This window comes from Dermochelys coriacea, chromosome 2 (assembly GCF_009764565.3).
Source record: "Dermochelys coriacea isolate rDerCor1 chromosome 2, rDerCor1.pri.v4, whole genome shotgun sequence".
In the NCBI taxonomy this organism is placed as follows: Eukaryota; Metazoa; Chordata; order Testudines; family Dermochelyidae; genus Dermochelys; species Dermochelys coriacea.
In genome coordinates, this window is record NC_050069.1 from 53,664,628 (window position 1) to 53,688,970 (window position 24,343).

Consider the following 24,343-nt stretch of genomic DNA (forward strand, 5'->3'; position numbering starts at 1 on the left):
AAAATGACATAATTGTATCCTTTCAGACAAATAGTGTGCAAGATGGAAACAAAACAAAAGTTAGTGTTTCCATGGCAGCAGAACAGTGTAGGAACTTTACCTGAATGCTAAGGATTCCTGAACTAACTTACAGAAAATCTTATTGTAGACTTAATGGTGTGTGGTTTTTTTTTTTTGGTGGGTTCCCCCCGAACAGAATAATTGTCCAGGTTGCTGACCTCTGCTCAGCAAGGCTATCTGAAAGAACTGTAGGTGGCTTCAAAGCAAAAGTAAAGCTTGACTGAGCTTGTATCAGAAAAGCACACAGCTGCTTCTGATGGAGAAATAATCTTTCCTAGTCTTAATATCTTGGCTTGAGGTTTGTTGTGTGTTAGTAGATGGCTCACTTATCCTCCTCCTTGGGTAGACTGCAGAGGGTAAGCCAAAAAAATGGGGACTGGAAGGGAAAGATGGTGCTACAATAAGACTACTCACTGAATTGAGGTGCTACTATATGGCCAGAATCATCTGTGAGTCAGCTTAAGCTTGGGCCCCATATAGATTCTTAACATAGAGATGCTGAGCACATGGAGATGTACTTAATTCTCAGAGAGGGGTAGGATGGAATGGAACTAGGTCATTCTTAGCTAGATGCCTAAATTGAAGCCCCTAAAACTAAAAAGTCAAGTCTCTATCACTAAGGCATACTGAGCTTTTGTGTGTGTGGGGAGAGGGAGAAGCAGAGTTCCCTCAAATGCTGAAGTGTGGAAATACTAGAAAACACTTTCTAGTGCAAGTCTAAAATCTATTGTTGATAATGGGAGAATCTCAGCTAGTCAACCAGAAACTAGTGCTAAAAAAGAAACTACTTTCATGACTGTAAAAGTTCTGCTCTCCCTATTTTGCAGCTGTGCTTTGGACCCCTGTTCATAGCCTAAGGAACACCATCCAGAGCATTTACTAAATGTTGAGTACTTAAAATCTACTCACTCACAAGTTGCAACTGGAAAGCTTTTTCCTGGCAAGTTTCTGTGGCCAGTTCTGCAGAACTGAAACTTTTAAATAAAATGTTCTAGTCCTTGGCTGCTGCAACCTAAACACTAACTGATAATTAAGTTCTCTCTCTGAATCTGCAAGGATGGACTCACTACCGCTGTTGCTGTTAACTCTTACCTAGCAGCAGAGCAAAATTTTCCTACTTCTGGGGGCAGTTGAGCAGCACAAGCTTCCACTGGACTTGGACCTTGTCTATACTACACAGTTTTTAAGCAAAAGGCTGTTTTGTCAGCAAAAGCTATGAAGCTGTACATACTAAAAGCTACTTTTGGTGGCAAAACTGTTTTGCAGACAAAATAAAACCACCTTGACAAGAGGCATAGTTTTTGTGGCAAAGTTAGTGACAAGATGTCAGCATAGATGCTGCTGTTTGTTGCCCCAACTGGCCTCCCCAGTATCCCACAATGCTCACCATGACTGCTTTCTCTCGCTGTTTTGAACTCTGCTGCCCTGCATCTAGCTATGAAGGCATGTGCCTCTCCCCTGCCAAAGCTCCAGGAAGCTTTGACATTCCACAGTGTGGAGAGCTAAGAGCTGCTGAGGAGGCTGTGGGATAACTTGGAGGGAATCACAGAAGTCCGTTAATGGGAATCAGCAGGCAGAGCAGGCTGCTGTTGTGGGGGCTGAGAGGGGGAAGAGACTGCTGTGCAGAGCTGGGCATTGATGTGTGGAGGTGTCCTCCTCCCTTGCCTCAGGTTGGTTGCTCAAGCAGCTGTCTGAACTTAGAGACAGCATGCTCACACACTCTTCCCCAACACACTCCCCTCCCCCCCTGCTCCCCCTTCTCCACCCCATACTCTTCACTTGAAAAGCAGCTGGCAATGTAATAGGATGCCCATGGAACAATGGGATTGAGAAACCTGCATTATGTGATGCTGTGCCTGCCCCATGAGGCATTGCAAACCCTTCCCAAAGCACCCTGTGGCCAGTTGCACAGTGGGATAGCTACCCACAGTGCACTGCTTCCTGTGTTGATGCAAATGCTGCTAGTGTGGCTGCACTGTGCTGACACAAGGAGCATAGTGTGGCCATGCAACAGCTGTTTTATGTTGCTTTAATTACTTTGTCTACAAAACTCTGTACTGTAGACATAGCCTTAATCATAGACAAGAGTCAAAATATAGAGGCCAGGGAAAAGGTAGTGGCAGACTCCTTCCTCCTGTTACAAAATAGCCTAGAAGGAGAAAAGTGCTCTCTTCCAGCAGGGTAAAGGTAGATGGAGCTTCAAATTTATCAGAGCCCTATAAGACACTGATTCAAAAGAATGTGCCCAGCAAGGGATAGGGACAGCATCGCACCTTGGTAAAAATCAATCAGCTGGGGTGGAGTTGAGCTTCTCGTCAGAGTTGCTGCTGGGCTTCAGTGCAGGCAGAGCCCATCCTTGTGTAGCAACCTGGATGAGTAGCTCTCATATTCTTCAAGGCTTTTATAGCAACCTATCCTTGCTTATTTACTCCTCTAAATGGAGAAATTGACATGTACAGCTGCAGCAGGCAGGTACTTCATGTGCTTGCCTTGTTAGGCGTTGACTCTTTTTTTTGTCTCTCTGAAAAAGGCCTTTTGTCACTGATCAAACAGCAAGCTCTGGCAGGTTTTATGCACTGCTGGAGAATATCTTAATGCATTAAAAGGCCAGCAGTGAGGTTACTGATAATCCTTAAGTTATGGAAAGGTAGGACTTGAAACTCTGTGTCCATTACAGGATGTAGGACCCAGTCTGCTTGAGCAGGGCCAGAATTATGACTCTCTCAAAATCTATCCAATGTTTAGGACCTGTTCACAGGATACACCTCTACCTCCATAAAGGTATCTCCATCCCTGAACTGTGTGAGATAGAGAGAGAGATATGAAGTAATGGTAACTGACAATTGGAACAATTCAAAGTATTTGGATTTTCCATCATTCAAAGTCTTCAAAGAATGGATGCCCTCTTCCAAGGGTATGTCTACACAGCCAATGTTAAAGTGCAGTGGTAGCACTTTAACATGGCTGTGTAGATGTAGCTCCAGCACAGGGAGACAGCTATCCCAGCACGCTTTAAAAAAAACAAAACAAAAAAAAAACCTACCTCTGCAAGGGCAATAGTTCCCAGTGCAGGGAGCACTATCTACACTGCCACTTTACAGCACTGAAACTTGCATCACTCATGGGTGTGGTTTTTTTCTCCCCCCAAACCCCTGAGCAAGGAAAGTTTCAGCACTAAGTGGCAGTGTAGACAAGCCCTAAAAGACACTAACATCACTTACTGCACTTCTGGAAGGAGCTCTGACTACAGTGGTGAGGGGCTTTATAAAACTGAATGGAGTAGTACAACCCAGAAGTTATGGGTTTGATGCAGGAATTATTGGATGAAAGTCTATGGCCCGTTATGCATGAGGTTACATTAGATTAAGGCCAGAAGAGGCCATTATGATGATCTCAGAATTGATACATCATCCTGTAAGGCACTAAAATGAGTACTGATTAGCTTTGCCCTTTAGTTCAAGGTCAAGCTGCTAGGGCCCAAATTTTTAGATTTGATTCTTGAGTAATGCTGTGACTGAGGGGTCTTTAAAATTTTTAGGTCTAGATAACTGACCCTTAATATAGTAACATGCCCTGCTTTCAGCTATAAGACAGTCAGTAAGAACTAGTCTCATTCTACCCACAAATATGCAGTAGGCAATTGGCTGGAACTGAAATATTTATTTGTTTCACCAGGACATCATCAACTCTCGAATTTGTCTTCTCAGTAGCAGATTCTGAGCCCTCTGGAGCAGAGATTCCCAAACTTTTCTTAGTGCGTACCCCATTCCATATCTGCCAGCTGCCTATGTACCCCATTCCAGATCTACCAGCTGTTCCTGTACCCATACCCCACTCATCACTGATCCTTTGTGTGTTCTTCTTAACTCTATCTGTCTTTAGCCATCTGTCCATATTTCACTGTTACGTACAGTATATAGTGTGACATAAACAAATGAAAACCTCCACCGACTAAGTTTTGAGCTCAGTTACACTGGACAATTGCTGGGCAACTGAACCTGTGCTGTACGATGATTAGAGGTGAGGGCTCTGTGTATCAGTTCTCTGTCCTCATTGGTACATCTTGAAGTAAACTAACTACTGTATTTTATATATCATTACCACAGTTGTAAAGCTTTGAGTAGCCTGTTAAGAAAATGCAATAAATCCACTATTATACAATTTCTCTCGTGTACCCCCACGGGATGTGTACAACAGTTTGGGAACTCCTGCTATAGGGGAAGGACTGCAAATACAGGATGTTGTACTGTCCAACTTGTCAGGATTGCAGTTGATATTAAACTTGACCGTGCGCACAATTGCCCAAGGGAGAAACAAAACAAGCTGAGCAGGCATATACTAACTAAGCACTGAAACGAAACTGCTTAAATTATACAGTGTTATATGTCATAGCAACACAAAACTTTAAAACTGTTGTCTTATAAGTATCTACTATGTAACAAACAACCCTAGAGACAGGAAATCCTAGGTTCCCTGGCTCTGCTTTACATAACATACACAGCATACACCTTGAATTCAGCAGGATTCTTTACAAATCCATGGCTACAAGCACTCCCGAGGCTTGACTGTATTTACAAAAACATACTGTCATTGACATCTTAAAGCAAGCTTCCATATGTCAAGTGCTTTATCTGTATTCCTAAACCCATCTGCAGACTCAATTTCTGCATAGCAACACAATGTTTAGAGGCAAGCTCATCAGACATAACTTAAAATGTAGATATCAAGGTCTCTGCGGTATCTTTGGCTGGCAATAGTAGTGTATTTAAACTCTTGTAGCAAATTACACCTGCATTCATAGCTGGAGCAGTATCTCAGTGGCGACAAGCGTGCACAACAAAATACTTAATCAGTGGGCATAGTCTGAATCTTAATAAAATGTAAACTACATCTTTTGTGAAGACTAATCCATTAAACAGGCTTCAGTTGTCACATTAATCGTATGAAGTATTAATACAATGTTTGTCAAGGTTCCTTCCCCACTCTGAACTCTTAGGGTACAGATGTAGGGACCTGCATGAAAGACCCCCTAAGGCATATTCTTACCAGCTTAGGTTAAAAGCTGCCACCGCCAAAATGTTACACAAAACAGGGGAAGTGCCCACTTGGAAACTTCTTCCCCCCCCCCCCCAAAAATCCCCCAAAGCACTACACCCCCTTTCCTGGGGAAGGCTTGATAAAAGTCCTCACCAATTTGCATAGGTGAACACAGACCCAAACCCTTGGATCTTAAGAACAATGAAAAAGCAATCTGGTTCTTAAAAGAAGAATTTTAATTGAAGAAAAAGTAAAAGAATCACCTCTGTAAAATCAGGATGGTAAATATCTTCCAGGGTAATCGGATTCAAAACAGAGAATCCCTGTAGGCAAAACCTTAAGTTACAAAAACAGGAATCTACATTCCATTCAGCACAACTTATTTTATCAGCCATTTAAACAAAACAGAATCTGACGCATCTAACTAGATTGCTTACTAACTCTTTACAGGAGTTCTGACCTGCATTCCTGCTCTGGTCCTGGCAAAAACATCACAGAGAGAACCCTTTGTTCCACTGCCCCCCCCCCTCCAGCTTTGAAAGTATCTTGTCTCCTCATTGGTCATTTTGATCAGGTGCCAGTGAGGTTAGCTTAGCTTCTTAACCCTTTACAGGTGAAAGGGTTTTTCCTCTGGCCAGGAGGGATTTAAAGGTATTTACTTTATTTATGACAGTGTTCATCTTTATTTGGGGACTAGAGCAGGATATGGATTTCTTTCCAGACTGAAGGGGTACCATTCTATGAACTCTGAGTACAACCACACTCAAATGGATCTGTTTATACAACCTATACAGTAACTAGTTCCTTTATCAAGATTATTCCTGGTTGGCACTTCAGTGCCAACCCAGTTAAGAGGGAACTAGTCTATACCTCCCTTGAGCATTAATAAAAACATTCCAGTGACTTGCATCCACTAACAAAGCCCATGGAAATAATGCAGCTGCATGTCACTGAGGCATATTTGAGTCTAGACAGTCCTCCCATCCTATGTATGAGAAGGAAACCCACCATGACTCCTATCCTAGGTAGAATCTGGAGAGCTATCTGTTTATTAAAAACAACAACAACAAAAAACCTTGCTGTAGCTGTAAATAGAATACTTATGCTCTGGTTATTTGCTTATAAGAGTTGCACTTTATACATTAATTGAATACTACAGTATTCAATTTTGAATATCCTTCAGTTTCTTACCTAAACTAAATGGACTTCCTCTTGATAGTTATGGCAGGGCTGCCCACTCTTAAACTTGGAAGGGCACTGCAGGGTCTTCACTCCAGCCCTTGGCCCAACAGATGGCATATAAATGGGAAGGAAGAATAGGTGGTGGTTGAAAAAAGTTGGGAGAACAATCAAAATATTGAGTTCAGAAAGAACTCTACATATCAAAGCCAAACTATAAGAAATAAGTGTGAAAGAAACTTGAGACATCTTAAGATCAGAGGAAAAACTAGTGAATAAATGTGTGGATCTGGAGGAGAATGGGTGTTGCAATAAAGCAAGCTTTCTCTTAAATGTTTAGCATCTACAATCTTTATGGTAACTTGACTATTTATATTCAGCTTTGGATGGGGAGGGAGTTGCTGTTTATCTAACCCCTTTAGGATGCTGCTGTACTCTCCTTTCAAGCAACCAAGTTTTGGCCTGTTATAGAAATAAGGATTCAAGCACTTTCAACAAGTGGAGAGTACTCTAGCACACTACTACTAGTAGAGAATGTCTTAATATGTTGGAAGTACTGTTGATTTAAATAATGCAGTAGGTTGAATGTGCCATTGAGAATTGCCTACATCATACTTGCAGATTTCAAGAACATGGGTGTTTAAACCCCCCCCCCAAAAAAAACCATACACCTTTGGCATCACATTCTACATTTCAGAATGAATGGAAAATTAATCTGGATTAGTCACCTTAATCCCAGCAAAAAATGCTAGCATTTAAATATTCTCAGCAATTATCACACGTGCTGGTGGCACCATGTGCAAAACAAGGCTTGTACATTTACTGATGCAATGGCCTAAAACTCAGAGTTTTCCATAACTCTTGCTTGGATATAGAGATTTTAAATATCTAAACAGTTTCTTAGGTTGTAAACTGATAATATAACATGCAGTCTGCTACTAAACCCAGCAACAAGAAATACCTGTTAAAACTTTCACTATAGGCTTCATAACTGTGGATTACAATTAGGAAACAGGATGAATGCATAAGTGATTACTGAAATCGTGCAATATATTCAAAGTTCCAGTCAGGGCTTTACATTATACTTTAATTCTAGCTGAGAACTTGCATAATTCACAAGATGAAGTGATCCCACAACTTCAGCTTTTTATTGTACACTTCTTACTGTACACTTGTAAGTGTTCATAGGTCTCCTGACACCCATGTTGCCATTCTTCAATCCATAGAAAATAGTGCTAGATCTCTTGCCCATGCCACCTGCTTTCTGAATCTCCCCACTGGTTTCCATGTTCACTGCATCAAGTTCAAGGTCTGTCCTTTCAGGTCTTGCATAATTGTCTGCATTGTTCCATTAATGCCAGCTTTTACATGTGATTGTCCATTTGCCTTTCACTTAAACACTTTAAAATTCACCTAACCAGTTTCCCTGTGAAATATAAACCTTGCTAGATAATCCCCAGTACAAACCTGCTTATGAGGGCAGATGAGAGAAACAACTTGCCATCAGACCGGAGTGACTGAAGTCCCACAAATGGAAAAGACAAGCATGTCGATACCACTCCTGATTACCAAATGGTTGGGAGGGATCAGAGCAATACTAAGGCTAAAATATCTGAACAAATTCCTAACCATGGTTTGCAAGAAGTTAAGGACTCTGTACTGGCAGTTCTATCTTGGAACTTTTATCTTCCATAAACTTCAAGGAGGCAAATTCACACCTAGATTCATCACCTACATGTAGCAACAAGAAGTCACACTTGCCATAGCACCCTGAATACTCATAGGCTTTTGCGGTACTGGTAGCAGGCCTTGGACAAGAGGCGACTATATACAGCTCAGGGCTCCATCTGAAACAAAGTAGTGCATGTTACAGATAATCCTAGAGGAGAACAGACATTGAGATAAACAGGAAGAATTGGCTTCATTGAGCCTGCCTGGATGCCATCTAGCAGAAGGGGTTTCTTTGAGAGGAAACAATTTGCCCAGGTCTCCTAGATGTGATGGCCTCACTTAAAGAAATACTGCAATGTGTCCACTTGCCACAATTTCAACTAATTTAGGGGTCTCCCTCTGTGCATGGCAGAAAGCAGATTATTGAGGGCATGCTGAATAGCCAAACAAGAAATCAATTAATGACTGAAGCCTGTGGTCTAGAGTTAGCTAAGAAGTGGAATGAATGTTGTCTCTTTATGGAAGACGTCAAAAGTTGGAATTTTTTGACCAGCTTTATTGCAGATGTCTCAATCTTGGAAAATAAGAATGTATTCCTATTTTGTGTAGTAAAGATCTACAGGCCAAATATTCTGATTGGGACTGAACCAGAGAACATGGCTCTTTAGCACCCTTCCACTCTGACCCTGACTCTGGCCTGCAGTGTTCAAATATGATGAAAATAACTTGAACATGTAGAAAATTCTCTAGGTTTTTACATGAACCCCATAACTCTAGTATCTTTGCATCTCATAAAGGGCCATATACTTGCCTTCCTCACAAGAAGAGGACAAGTAATTTTTTTTATTCAGTTACCTGAGCTTGCACAGGAAGTCTGTGGTATAGCTGGAATAGAATGCAGATCTGAGTTCTTGTAGTACCTTACCTAAGGACCAAACCTCAGCTCTATCCAGTATTCCAGAATCTTCCAAAGGAGGATGCTGGGATACAGTGAACTCAAGCAGCATTAAACATTAACAAGTCTTACTATGACTAGACATTTGCAGTTATTTCAAGTCAGATAATTAAGTGAATTGGTAAGCCTACAAAGATATTGCTGTCACATGAATGAATCAAACTGTTATAAATACTAATCATCCCAATCTTCTACACATGAGCTAATAGCTGCTAGTATGCAGCATCTACAACTTTAGTCTTACCTATGTTACTACTCTGCTATACCATGTGATGGAACAAGTGGATTAATAGTTTTGCAGTCAAACTAAAACAAATAGAACCAAACCTGTCAGATGCTCTTACTATATTGTCAAATATGGATTATTTGAAGGTCAAGATTTCAAAACCAAACTAAAAAGCAGCGTATCTGGTGTCCATCTGCATCAACCTTTCTTGCAGTTTCCAGCTTTGTGTGCACACACATTGTGAATGACGCAGGAGGAAACTAACAAATGGGGAAACTGGTCAAACCTTTTGAAAGTGCATCAGACAATACTGTGTACTAGTATTGCAATAGCCCCAAAATGAGCTAGTTACACAAGGGAAGATGAGCCCTGCCCCAACACACTTGGTGGGGAAGGGTTATAATAAAACATAAGCAGACTGGTCAGGGGATGATAAACGCATTTTACTTTGTTTAAAAAAAAAAAATCTAATTCTGTGTCTAAGCTGTGACTATCCTTAGTCCACCTTCTTGCAAGCTACCACCTTAACATCAAGCTGCAAATTAAATCAATGTCTTTTTTTTACCTTTCAAGCTGTCTGAAAGATGTCTGGCTAAATATTAAACTTTTTTTTAATCCAAGCAGGGGAGCTAATACGTTGCATTAGTGGTTAGAAATAATAGAGCCATTATTTGAGACTTGTCCAGTGTGTGTACACTCTTGCTCCAGTCATACCACTGAGTAAAGTGTTCACTAATAATCTTCTGTAACAAAAGATTCAATTCAAAATGGTATGGGACAACTTCATAACAATCTGCAATTTGCTGTTGACAAGCTAAGAGAGCAAAGGTGTTGGGTAGCAGTTCTAAACTGCCAGTTGGGTATGCAACAACTTCCCTGCAATCATTTGTTATAGCAATTCAGTAAGGCAAACTTCTTATGCAATAGCTTAAGATATGACAGAAGTCCCAGTTGACAATGCTGTGACACTGCAATCTTGAATTTAGCTGGTTGTGGCCTTAAAGAGAAGAAAATAAGTAACAGCAAGTTTTGATGCTTGGTGTGAGCATGGTTCATGTACACTGTTTGAACTACTACAGAAATACCTTATTTCTATACTGGATAGCTAAGCTTGCTGTACTCTGGTTCCATATTTAATTTACCTGTACTAGATATCTTCTACAGATGTGCTCTTGATGAACATGAAGCAGAGTCTCTATGTACATGTAACTATTTGGCTACTAAAATCTAGAAATGTTCTTTTTAGAAACACTTGAACATTTAGAATCTTTAAAGCTAGCCAAATTTTAAGTGACTAGTGTCTTTAAGACTAGCACCTACATTCTATTTGCTGTACACCATAGCTTGTAACCCCTCCCCTGAGCTGACCACTTCCCCTCTCCCGACTTGAACTAGTACAAACATTTTGGGGGAGCATTTTCTGCCACCAGGTACCTGCTGTTTACCAGGAGGAGGGATGTGGGGGAGGGAAGTCAGGGCCTGGCTGGGGAGGGGGGGTGGAGAAGACTGACTTGGCCAGGGGTGGGTGATGGGGGCCTGAGTGAAGGGGTGGAGCCAAAGATGGGAAGAGGTGGCACAGGTGGGGCCACCCCAGCCCAGGTGTCCGCGCACTGAAAGGCAGCGGGTCGGTAATTGTACCACAGGTGAGGCTTAGCTTCCCCTGGCCTATTATACCCTCCTCCTAGGCTAAAGAGCCACTCAACTCTGAGAATTCAGGGTTGAACCAGGATTGTCCCCTGAAAACAGAGGGGAGGAGTACATGTAGAAGCCCACAGTTCTCAAAACAAATAGCTGGTACAGAGTTAATGGGAGTGGGTTAATGGCTTAATGACATCCATACAGAATTTTAAAGGGCAAAACTAAACTGATACTCCTCTATAGAATCCCTGCATGATATGGACCTACCTGTATAACAAGCCTGATAAATAGACTTGTTTACAGCAGAGTTGATATCAGTAGTGTCTGAATACACTAAATTTAAGATCAAACTGATCCTTAGACAATTGTGCTACTGGCAGATCAGGCATAATTCAGGGATTGGGAACATTTGAGTACTCTCAAACTGCTAGGAGAACATAGACTTGTATTAATAATATAATAATAATAAATAATAATAAAAAAGGCTATTAACTTCTAACTAATCTAACCACTGTAACACAATGTAATTTCAGGTTTCCTCAAGGAGCAGATTAGTGAGATGTAAACAAGGCCAGTCTAACTTGCTTTCCCAATTTTTTTTTCCCCAGGGCATAATATTCTATAACTTTCTATTTCTACAGAATGCCATTAGGGGGAGCTCAACTACTTATTTCAATACCTAGGCTGCTTATTAATGATTTTAACTTTGTCACATTTAACCTTCACACTTGCACTGAACAAATAGTATTAAGTGCAATCTAAATATTTAATTCAAATATTAGTTGGGTGACCAGATAGCAAGTGTGAAAAATGGGAGTGGGAGGTGACAGGCCTCCTTATAAGACAGCCTCAAATGTCAGGACTGTCCCTATAAAGTCAGGACATCTGGTCACCCTAAATATTGGAATAGGCAGTCGGCTGTTCTTAAAATCCCTGATCAGTCCCTTATTCCTCTACTGCAGCGTTTCCTCAATGACCCATCTATGGACCATTGCTGGTTCCTGAGAACTTCCTGACACAGTTTAGGAAGGCAAGGTATCAAAGGTTGCACTAGAGCAGCATTTCTCAGTGTTTTTTGATGTCAACAATTCCCCATTTGCTGAAGGACACATTTCTTGCACCTCTTCCTCATGTAAGGGGAGCTGGTAGAAGGCTCTGGATGCTGCTGTCAGTAGTGGTAAAGGAGCCTCCAGAAGGTTAGATGTTGGCTCTGGCAGAATAAACAAATGTGACAGTCTAATTCTTCTGTCTACAACAGGGGACTTTACTGTGAATTACTAGTACCTAGAATCAAAAATGGATTTCTTTAGGTCTGGGTGGAGAAGAATTCAGGTGCCCCTGAACCATTTTTAAGTTTCAGCTGGCTTTACACTGTTCTTTGGGTGAAGCTGCTAAATTCTCATATCAAATGCACCAAACTAGGCCTTGTCCACAATAGAAAAAAGTAGTAGTGAAGAGAGCGTGTTTGGAACTTGCTCTGCTTGAGTACCTTTGAACAAACAAGTACAGATTAATACTGTCTAATAAACAAGCTTCTCCCTATTCCTAGCCCCTCACATAGCTGCATGGATGCAATCCCCTTAGTGTCTCTCAACCCTGCTTGAAATTAAGATAGCTGCTTGGCTGTCAAGCAGGCTACTGATGTAGCTGCACTGGTGCAATGGACAGAATCTGCACAGAGAATATGGCGGTGCTCAGTCCCTTAGAGGAAACTGTTAGTCTAAAACCCAAAATTGGAGCTCAAATCTCCAACTTGTATGAACAAGTTCTTGTTTGTACCACAGGTACAAGTAGTGCAGAATCCTTTCCCTTTGGATTTCAGTCCTGGCAGTTACACTATCACCATTTAAAGAACTTTATAAAAAGGCATAAGGGGACAGTCTGCTCAAACTCTAAAAACATTAATGTCTTAACTGGATGTGATAACTTCTAAACCAAGTTACTAGTTACATCTCGCATTGGAGCATAATTGGCATACTTCAAAAAATTGGATCTTTCTACCAACATATCTATTGTATACTCTGTTCAAGTTCTTAAAGTAACTTGAGCGCTACTCAAAGGTAATCATGTAAAATCACTTAATGTTGTATTCTCGTATTCCATAATTAACCACAGTAGGCTAACGTTGCCTAGTAGAGCTTGTTGTGAAAAACCTTAAATTTTGTTCTCCAGCAAGCTTAACTTTCATTAGCTTCAGATTTTGGGCATGTCAACTACAAACTTAAGTCGCCCTATGTTAGGTTCATGTTATCCTTCTGCCAATGGTGCACATCCTCACCAGGAGTGCTTCCACCAACTTAAGGGGTTAATGTTGGGGATGCTGAGAACCCAGGCTCTTGGCTCTGCAGCTCTCTGCCCCCCAATGTAAGTAACCTGCAGTGTCTACACAGACACAGTACTGCCTAGCTATACCAACATAATTCCATCTCCACAAGAGGTGTAGGGCTGCTTATGTCTATAGGTCACTTACATTGGCAGGGCAAAGCGGTAGTGTGTACACAACATAATTAGGTTGACATAAGATGCCTTATGTTGACCTAACTCTGTAGTGTAGACCAGGGCTTTGAGATCCAGAAAACTGACCAGTTCAACTGTCTTTGCCTGTTTAGTAACAGCCTTGCTATATGGTTCATATGTTAGCTGGCTTTTGCTCTATCATTACTTGCAACAAATTATGCATTACCATACTACTAGCAGAAGTTTCTGAATGCCAGTTCCTTTTTAATATTCCTTGTACTCAAGCTCTGTGGCTATAAAAATCCAGGCCTTTTAAACAAACAATCAAAACTTGTTGGCATTCCCATGGGATGAACTAGCTTAAATTAGCAAATATCAGCACTTTAGCAATACCTTAACTTGAAGCCTGAACTGATGGTTACTGGCACATCTAAGAGATTCAATACTATTTTAGGTCACATCAAGTGACTAACTTTGGTGTATCGACCACAAAACTAGTACCATCACTTCAGATAACATTGCAAGTGCTACCTCAGGAGCACTATCTTAGCTACTTAAGATCCAGCTTGGTGGCTTTAATCAAGAATATTTAATGCTGTTCCAAGTTAAGTCCTATACCTTGGATTCAGGGTCCTTAGTGATTTGGCAAAGAGTTCTGAGAACCAATGAAGGAAGTTTTTGGCATGTTGCATTGAAGGAAGTGGATTTAGCTGAGGAGAGCAGTGTACATAATCATCCTCTGAGGAAAGACTTAAGACAAGTTTAGTACATAGCTGTAAGGGTTAGGCAAACAGCATGCTTGAGTGCACTAAAGAGAACCAGGACACATCCTCATCTAGAGCATTGTGTCCAACTTTGGTTATATTTTGAGATAACAGTCCAAGGAAGAGCAGCTGAAATGACTAGATATGGCAGGTCTAAATGGGGCACTTGCTGATGAATCAATTGCATAAAATTTACCTGAGGTTGTGTGACAAACTTGGGTACAATCTGGACTAAATTATAGCTGTCACTCATGCCCTGTAACCTGGAGTGCCCTCTACAATGTTTTGCTGCTGTAGCCTCCAGTCTGAACTGCTCACAGCTTCCAGCATATAAGCCACTCACAGCTGTCTGTGCTGCAGCCATCCAGCCATACCTTTGCTCTTGCCATCCTTGGTTATATTGCATGGTGACTCCAACACACTGTCCGACTTCTCCCAGAAATGTATGTTTTGTATTGCCCAGACCTATCCTAGACCACACACATTCATACAAAGTCCATATTTCTTTGATAAAAGTAATGTGTACACACCTTGTTACCCCAATAGAGTTTCACAGACACTTCCATTTAAACAAACTGGATTCGATAAAACAAGTTTATTAACTACAAAGATTGAGTACAACTAATGAGGCATAAAAGTCAGAAATGTTGTACCTTTTATTTTTATTATAAACACAACTGGTGCCTGATTTAACAAACTGTTAAATTTAAAGCAAGGTTTTCTTACCACATGCTCTGAGCAGTCTTACTGACCAAACTTCTTAGACCAGAAGCCCTTTTCCAATTCAGTGGCTGCTTCTTTTGTCCCTTCTGGAGCAGTGAATCAATGGACAGAGGAGAGGTGCCTTGGGGTGTGTTCCTCCTTTTTATGGTGTCAGTCCTCCTCTTGGAAAATGTTTCCAGCTGAGATTCTGGAGACAGTCTATGGAGAAGGCTGTTCCCTGCTGCTTTTCCTCAGCTGTCTGAAGTTTGTCTACCTTTCCTACTTGGGGACTGTTTTTTACTGCTTAAATGCAAATTAAGCACAGAACACATTCCTTTGTTTGATATACCAGTTTGTCAACTTCTACTGTGGTTTAGAATGTGGTGTTAACACTATAAAGGGAAATTTTATAACTCCACATACAACTTTGGCACACATTTTATCAAGACAATATTGACCAGCAAACTCTGTGTGTGTGTGTGTGTGTGTGTATACACGTACACAATTTTTTTTTTCAGATACTACCTCACAAGGCTACTTAGTACAAAGATTATTCATGTTGTTTTGTGGGTGTTGAAGCTGACCACTTGCAACAAACTGGTTTAGTTGTCCTTGTAGCTGAAATGGCTGAGTTTCTCTGCTACTGAGGTAAAAATGACCAATGAAATCTTGCAGAAGGGCCATTCAGGTATATCCTGCATATTGGTGCCAAACATAAAATTGGTACTGGAAGCACGTCCAAAACTGTGAAAGCTGTCATCAAGCAATTGAAAAATCTGAATGCTTGATATCTGCCTTTTATCTGAGTTGCACTGGACACGAAGCAATGAAAAAATTGAAGACTATACTTTGTTCTCACGCTGCCCTGACAGGTTGCTTCAGCAACAGTAGGCTGTTATAGCTTAACCCAGTGCCTGATAGGCATTGCAAGGCTGGCAGGTGATTGATGAACTACTTACCAGTATCCGAGTCTATACCAGCTGTAGGCATCTTTCCATCATTGCAGTATGGGTCCTGCCCAGGCCAATGATGCAACTGGAGATCACTTTTTACCAGCAACTGCAGTCAGTCCTTTAAGAAACTCCAAGAACTCTTGTGATCCTGGGAAACTTTAATGCACAGGTAGGAAAGGATAATGACACCTGGGCAGTACCAAACTTTGCATGTCTCTGGTAGACAAACGGGAACCAGGCACTGGCTGCTCAGCACATGGTGATGATTGATTTGCTCTTGTCACTCATTCACAAGCAGATCTGAGACCGCCCAGATGGTTTTGCTATGGCTGATGTCTTCAGCACCACTGACCACCAGCAATAGATGTTCAAGTTCAGAGGTGATGAACTTGATGCTTCTGCTATCGAAAGTGCACCTCCAACTTTGAAGACAGTTGATGGGCTGAGTTGTTCCAATTCAACCAAAAGCTCTTTATTACAACCCAGCTGTCAGATGGCTTTGTCTTGAATGGTGTGACAAAGTCAGGCCAGATGGTTGCAATAGGGTCCTGGAAGGCAGATATATTAGTCCTAGAATGTTAAAGGCCCTTTTTCCTCCAAGCTGAGAAGGGGGTCAGTTAGGGACACCTGAATCCAATTAAGGACAGCCTGATGTCTTTAAAAACCCCTCCTTGGGAGAGCGAGAGCCAAGCTGCTGCCAGGCGAGTGGCAGCAGGGAAATAGGCTGTTCCAGGCTGCGAGGTGGTACTCCTTAGCCTAGGGGAAACAACCAAACCTGAGGGCCTGCTAGGGGAAAGACTGACACCCCAGGGCAGGGGTGACCAATCTGTGGCTCCAGAACCACATACGGCTCTTCAGAAGTTAATATTCAACTCCTTTGTATAGGCACAGACTCTGGAGCTGGAGCTACAGGTGCCAACTTTCCAATGTGCCGGGGGGGGGGGGTTCTCACGGCTCAACCCCTGGCTCTGCCACAGGCCCTGCCCCCACTCCACCCCTTCCTGCCCCCTCCCCTGAGCCTGCCATGCCCTCGCTCCTCCCTCTACTTCCCCCTCCCCCCGTGAGTCTCCTGCATGCCATGGAACAGCTGATTGGGAAGGAGGGTGAGGCTCTGATCAGCCACCCGTGGGCAGGAGGTGCTAGGAACAGGCAGGCTGGGAACAGATAGGGTGGGGAAGGGGGCTGCTGACATTGATAAATTCTGGCTCCTTCTCAGGCTCAGGTTGGCCACCTCTGCCCCAGAGCAACCAACTGGATGACACAAGGGGGGGGGCAGCGAAAGGTACCCCCCTGGGTTTTTGTATGAGACTGTTTCCTTTTTGTTTGGTAGAGGATCACCCCTTAGGCCGACTCTGAAAATACAACCAAGGGAGCCCAGAAGGGAGAAGGCAAACCCTGCCAGAGTGGGGCTGATTACCCTAGGCCTGCCATCAACAGAGGGGGAAATGCTAAGTCTGGCGAGAGAAAAGAGGTGCCTTGTCACAATGGCTTAAAAACATCAAAGGCCGCTTTCTCTGTCATCTAAGCATATAGATTCTAGTTTTCAGTGCTGACTGCAGCCAGATCAGTGCAGGGGCCTCAAGCGTTCAAACTTCCTCCGTGGATCATTGGAGCTAAGAAAAAAGTGAGGCTACAATATGAGTCTTTAAAGACACATTTGACAAGCACAAAAGGAAAGGCTGAATGGATTTGATTTCAGAACTTCATGGGGTGTGTGTGTGTGCGTGTAAATCCTGGTTGACTCAGGTAGCTGGTGTAGAATAGGGTGCAGTCGGGTATGATCTCTGCACTCTTTTATTCAACTTAGCAGTGTGTTTGGGCACCAGCTTGTAGAGGAAAGGATCAGGATGACCATATCGCCCAGAGTCTGCAGATTAGTTCCATTGATGGAAGGTGCACCTTCCAAATTCCACATTCAAAATGCACCTTCCAAATTGTCTGCCCCGGCTCCTCCACTTGAGTGCTCCTCCACTTGAGGAGCAGGAAGTTCAGGTAGAACGACTTTTTTTTTTCTTCTGAGATCCAAATAGTCCATAAGCTGAAGTCGGGGAAGACACCGGGGGTTGGTTACAGTACCCCTGAGTTGCTACAGACACATGAGAATTGTTGTTGTATTGTGGCTGTAGAGTCTGGAAAACTCCTATCTGGTGTATAAAAACCATCCCCCTCTGATCAGAAGAAAGGGGCTATTCATTTGCTGAAGGTAGCAACTATGGACCCAGGGGAAGTTTTCACTTTTGTTAATGTCTCAAATGAACAATGCACTTTATGAAAAAGGCCAGGATACTTGGTGCAACATTAGACCTAGTTATTCCATTGTCCATGAGATCTCTACCTTGAGACTGCCTTTTGAGGATGTCTGAATTTTAGTAAGCAGGGTGCTGCACTTACATGGTGGCCTTTGATTCAATACATTGAACAAGTTTGTGGGAGCTGAAAACGTGGCTCAGCATCACAGGGAAGATGGTCACTTGCTAGAAGAACTATATTGGAACAAAGCTGCATTCAAGTCCATGGCAGATAGGAAACCCTGGTGTGTATTGCCACAGGAATGTGGGAAGGCAGTTTTGCCACCCTCATTGTTCAGTATCCTTGTTGATTGGCTAACAAGTTTAAGAAGGCAACTGCTGGTGTTAAACTCAGCACTATTCTGCTGTAAAGTCTCAAATATGCTGATGACCTATTGTTGGGCTTAGTTTGAAATCACTGTACCTGATGGCTGACTTGGTTGGGCAAGAAGCCATGAGCACTGATCTGATTATTAAATAGGCTAAAACGAAGTCCCTGGTTTCTGTCATTAAGCTGTCCAGATGGCAACTGTCATACATGTTTGGGTAGTGTTAGTGGAGGATACTTGAAGGATGTGGAAATTTGTATAGCAGTAGCTGCTGCTGTGTGAGGCCTTTCAATGATCTCCAGGGATGTCATGTCATCAAGCTTGCTATAAAGCTGCAGATCTGTAGAACCGCAGTTAAACTGTTGCACAGAAGCAAAACATGAGCACTGAGGCAGGCTGAACAACATCAGATTGACTTTTTTTTACTCTTGTTTTTTGTTAGCTGCTCCCCCAAAGCATGTGTGCCAAAGAATGCTGCTATGTGGCCTGCAATCACATGTCATGTTACCAATGCTTTTGGTGCACAAGATTAAAGTTATGCCCATCATTGGCATATCAAACCAGACCACCTTAAGCTCCTAGCTAGCCAGTGACCTGGATGGTGCTCTATTTGCAGAGGCTGTGTCCCTTTGCAATTTGTGGTGATGTGTGTTCAGTGTCTTTTAAACTACAGGAGGGGAAAAAGAAAACTTAGACCACAATGGAAAGTGGCTTCTGGTAATATCTTCCTTTGGTCTTAAATGAACAGACTCCAGTTATCCATTATGATTCTAACAGTGTGATTTCAAAAGCTGAATTGCTGGCTTCCTCTACTAGAATCCTGTGTGTTGGAATGGGAAAGGTGGGGAACAGCAGTGCCACAGGACCATTTTAAAAACCAAACCTGGACACACTACATGTCATCTTGCCCTGTTGCACTGCTTTTTCCCATCCTGAAAACCCTGTTTTTGTTTTTTTTTTTTTAAACTGATCCAGAACCTTAAAGCTGCATTAGCTGACTTAGTCTTTGAGGGTTTATCAGTTTAGGTTTATCATTTGGATTGCTTATCTACAGTTATGCAGTAAGTGGCTTTAAGGTTTAGATGGTGTATACCCCACTTCAGTTTTATTGGGGTAAGGCATCTAAGGGATATGGGAACACTGACTTGGTTGAAGGGTGTAGGTTTAAAAGGCACTAGTTGGGCAAGTATTGACTAAATTCAGAATGGCCTAGTAAGGTAATCCCCCAGTTCAGGTCACAGTCTAAAGCTAATCGCAACATAAATTTGGCAAAGTGATGCCCATGTAAGAACCCTTTTAGCATGACAGCACTACCCTGCCAATTCAAATAGAATATGGTTCTGGCCTACAAAGTTGTGACAATGATCATTCAGTCCAGGAAAGTGATAGCCAACTGGCAGGGGACTTAGCTTTTTTTAGTGCTAATTCTGGAGTGTGGACTTGAAGGCACCAAAAGACCTCAAGAAAGAAATGTCCATGGAATTTCTATTACATGTCCTGTGCAGCACCAGGCTCTGTCCAAATAATGCACCCTGGTCCAAAGCTCTAATGATAGAATTTAATGTCTACTTACTTATAGGGTAGACCACTAGTATCCCAGTCACTCTTCAGGCAATATGGAGCTCCTACCCAACTCTCACTTTCTGACTTCAGTATGGAAGACCAAAGAAATAGATATTGCTGAAGTGTGTTTCAGATTCTAAGGCTGTCTCCACTGAAGATGTGCTGTTTGCTGTGCAAACAATTCAAATCAAGGCTACAGGCAACTGGAACTCAGTTTCTCTAATCAAGCTTCCTGAAAAAAATGCACTTACTACAAGGTAGGGGGAGATGGACTGAATTAATAACCATTGTATGTTATGACTATATGAAAAGCATACAGCTGATTAATTCATAAATGCAATCTGTGATAGTGTAGATAAGATAGCCTTATTGAAATGTAGGCAAGCATGCTTTCTTAGCCTTTCCCATTTGAGAAAGCAGTTAATAAGATGGCAACACTTGTCACATTATCATTGCCAAATAGTATTAGCCCTATGCTGTGAAATTGAAACTAGGTAGCAGTTTGTATATGAGGAACAAATACATCTGTGCCCAACTCTAATCAAATACATGTCCTGTTTTTTTAACAGTGGTTAACAGCTCTCTACATGTGATTCATGTAGAGAAATACTAGCCCTTGTTCCTCATGCTAAGTACTAACTCTGAGAAGTCTTGGAACACTAACCGATCGCAATCCAATTACTTGTAGCATATAAGAATCTTTTGTGGAATATACTGACTAGCACTAAATAGGCTTTAGCCAAAGCACTGAGTGCATGGGTTACTAAGGTAGATGAAGGACATTTCCTCTGTAGCTTGTGAAACTTAGACTTTTTATACTGTCTGTTAATCAGTTTGTCCATTGCAGGCCCCTTCCCTGGGTCTCATCTGGAAGTATCTTGAATATATTGGTAACTCTCTCTTCTTGGGTGATAAATACCACTTTAAGTATATTAGACTGCTGAGATGGGTGCTGCATTGTAACCTTGCTAGATAGAATCAGTGCTTTTGTTTGACTTTTTATTTTTGCTAGCCACACAAATTACAAGCAGTTGTTGCACAGACAACAGGATGCCATGCATGATTTCTTATTTCTGCGATTAAAAGTCCTACACAGATGGCATATAGAATAGATTATGGCTAGTAATCCTTTTGTGTCCTAGAAGATTAAGGATATCCTGGTACAGCTGCAGTCAGCTGACTTTTTTTATTTCAATGATTGAAAATTCTGGCTGCAATTCTGCAGAAGACATCCCAAAAGCCTATGCATAGTGTGCTGCAAGTGTTTGTTTACCAAGGGAACGGTCCATAAAACCCAGCCCAGTTTATAGATTTACAAAAACTTAACTTTCTGCTATGCCACAACTATGACGTGGCTCAGAAGTAATTTATTAAATGTATACTGCACTTGAGTCTCAAATGAACGTCTAAAGTCGTCCAAAGGAAATAAAGTTCAGTGTGGGAAAGTACAACATCTAAATCCTATGGTTGGGATTACTAAGTGAATGAGGCTGCACAACGCTGAAAATCGGAATGAATGCTTCAGTGGATGTTGATCTATATTAAGGAGTGAACATGCATTCTGAACTTTCTGGGATGGATTGGAGGGATACAGATCTAAATGAGGATTATAAATCTCCTTTTGATTTCAATAGTGGCATTAACAAAAACTATCTCTACCTGTCACCTAGTGTAAACATCTCTCCACCTGGATCACCTGTACAGAAGAATTCTGGTAACTTTTTCCTTAATATCTTTTTGCAGGGGAGTGGTGAGTGTACTAGTTTACTTTAATCTATGTAATCATTTCTACATCTGCAGCAAGAGCAATCAAATTCTGGGAATCTAAGGGCTGGCATTGTGGGGGCCAAATTCTGCCAAATTCCTATTCTGGCAACATCATTGAAAAAAATGGTTAGTTATAAATGAGGACAATTTGGTCCACTGCTCCCAACTTGAGAGGCTTGCTGGATACAAAAAAATGCTGTCTTGTGGAATGACCTGCATTACATATGCTTCACGGACTGACTAAAGTTGACTTCCTGCTGTAAACAAGCTGTTTGGGGTCTGAAGTAGACTGAGGAAAAAAAGTGATCTGAAATTTTTTTGTGGGATGGAGATATTTAACATAGCTAAACAATTGCTTAGTTTCATGTGAATCTTGCATCAAAAAATCTAAGATGTACTTCAGTTTAAGATTGCCAGTGCCCCAAAATGGTGGAAACCAGACATTAACTCTTGATGGTTCTGTGTCAAAGTATTTATTTCCCAACCTATCAAAGGTCCATAAAGTCTTTTAAATTACAATTCCCACATAATTTCTACCCTCCCTCCCCCCTCCCCCCCAAAGCTGCACACTAACTTTCTTGTGCACACAACCGGCAGAGTCTGGTTCAGATGAATACTGCTTTTAGTGTCACATGTGCCAAAGAAGCTGCTTTGGTTTAAAATTAAACATTTATAATTATGGATGGACTGGCATTTTGAATTTGTCTTGAACACTTGTGACAATACTCTCCAGTTGGAGAACTGCCAACCTCTGGCACCCTCCTATGCTCATTTACTTGCTTCTGTTCCTGCCCCATCCACCCACCCTTCCTTATGCTAGTGAACACATTGCTCTTGTTCACACTGTGTTCAGATCTGACCAGAGAACAGGAAGTTGCTTGTAAAGTGATAAATTTTAAATAATAAATGCAAAAGAATATGGTTCCTTCCCTCCCCCCCACCGCCGAGGACAGAACTGTTAAGAAACATGTTTTAAAGCTAAACTACAGGGATGGAAGAGACTGTTTGGGAACGTGGTCCTCTGTAGATAGGAGGCCTAAGGTATTAGTATGGAAAAAAGAGGTAGTTTCTCACCAGATTGACTAGAGAATTAGTGAAATAACTTACAAGTGAAAGTTGAGCCAGAGAAGTTAAGTTAAAATGAAAACCAGTGACTCTTATGGAACAAGGACAACTCTGCCCAATATCTTCATCTTAAATCAATGTGGGAACTCAAGGTATGCATCCTCCCCATGACCAAGTGTTCTCTAGCAAAATCAGGGGGAAACTGACTTGGCAGACTGTAAATTAGATACTTCATGCCTCTCCTTTGTCAATCACAAAGCAAAAATCCCTTCCAGTTAGGCTGTAAGAAATTATGTGAGTAAACTTAAGATCACTAGCAGGCCAGATAGATTAAGAAAAATCTTTAGTATACATGGGAACATTTCCACTCCCTGCCACCCTGTTCATGGGCTTTAAACTGTTGTGCCTATCATGATATTTCACTTTCTAGTCAGACTTGACTTATCCCTATTTCTGTTCACTGAGGGCAAAGTTCATGGAAAATATCAAATTTACAATGATTGGGAGACCTACAACTTTTCAACATAAAAACGGACATACTGGTCCATCTAGCTCAGTATCCTGTCTTCCAATAGTGGCCAGTGCCAGGTGCTTCAGAGGGAATGAACAGAACAAGTAATCAAGGACCACATTTTCTGTTCCCAGAACTAGTGGCTCAGATCATATTGACTACTCCTAAATCTTAATTTTTTGGGCAGAGAATGAACATGAGTAACTTCAGGTCAATAAGTAACTTTTTTGAGACCATCAATATCTTGTGTGTATGGTTCTAATAGTAATTCATTTTGTAGTAGCAGAACAGGGAAGTCTGCAAACAAGATTTCTCAAGTTCCTAAGGAGATGCAGTTCTCAAACTGGGTAGCGAGTGCTAATTGCATCTTTTAAAAGCCAAGTGCTTTCCCTCTTGATTTTGCAAACCATTTAGATCTCAAATGAGGAAGACATCAGCTCAGAAGATGGGTTTAAAAACTTGATAATCTGAGATGCTAAAATGAAGATGCCATTCCTGCTCTCCAGACAAACATGTACTGGGTTAGTAATTGGAATGCTGTCAGTGGAATTAACCCTCAAAAGTCATGAGGTTGCCCATGTTAATTAATCAGCTAACATACACTGAAAGACTTCTTTTGGAAAAAAGCACCAGGTAGGTCTAAATTGACAATGTATTAATTTTGGCCATCCTTAGTTGTGTAAAGGTACAAAATTACCCCACACAACTTGTGGCTATCAAACTAGTTAAACTTCTGAAAAAGTCATCCTAGTGTGTTATCTATTTTGCAAGCATCTTAGAATGAAAACACTGTAGCCCCTTAAATCCATTCAGTCCAGACTTTAGCTCCTAAAGAGCTGACAGTATCCCAAATGTACATTGGAGGAGAACTCCTAAAACAAATATCTTTCCCCTTCTGCAAAATAAGGGGATTAGATAGCTGACTTCTTACTACCTTTAAACTTATTAGGTGGTAACAACTGTTACTTATGTTTTGACATGAAATTGAGTTGGTCAGTCACTTGCTAGCAATGTGTCAATATTGTCTACCCACATCAGATGGAGAGCTTGCCACTTGTGGCAGGATGAGATTTTTAAGCTTTTTGGGAAGTTCAGATCTACTATGAAGGCTGCTTATAACCCTGGCTTCAGGACTAACCGAACTCCCACTAGGTGTAGGGGAAGAAGACTCTGAATAG

At 41.6% G+C, this 24,343-nt stretch overlaps 1 protein-coding gene across 7 annotated transcripts in view; it reads left to right on the forward strand.

Annotated features, from left to right (window-relative positions):
- The window catches only part of TPD52 (tumor protein D52), a 203,541-nt gene that overhangs the window by 10,700 nt on the left and 168,498 nt on the right, over nt 1–24,343 (forward strand). Inside the window, exon 1 of one of the 7 annotated variants that reach the window (XM_038392926.2) lies at nt 20,975–21,536. The exons of 3 other annotated variants lie outside the window; for them this stretch is intronic. In XM_038392926.2, the coding sequence (XP_038248854.2) occupies nt 21,377–21,536 (160 nt within the window). In that variant the 5' untranslated portion in view covers nt 20,975–21,376. Of the gene's footprint in view, nt 1–20,974; nt 21,537–24,343 lie in introns of those variants that run through there. 3 more of the 7 variants (XM_038392919.2, XM_038392920.2, XM_038392921.2) reach the window with 3 other exon arrangements.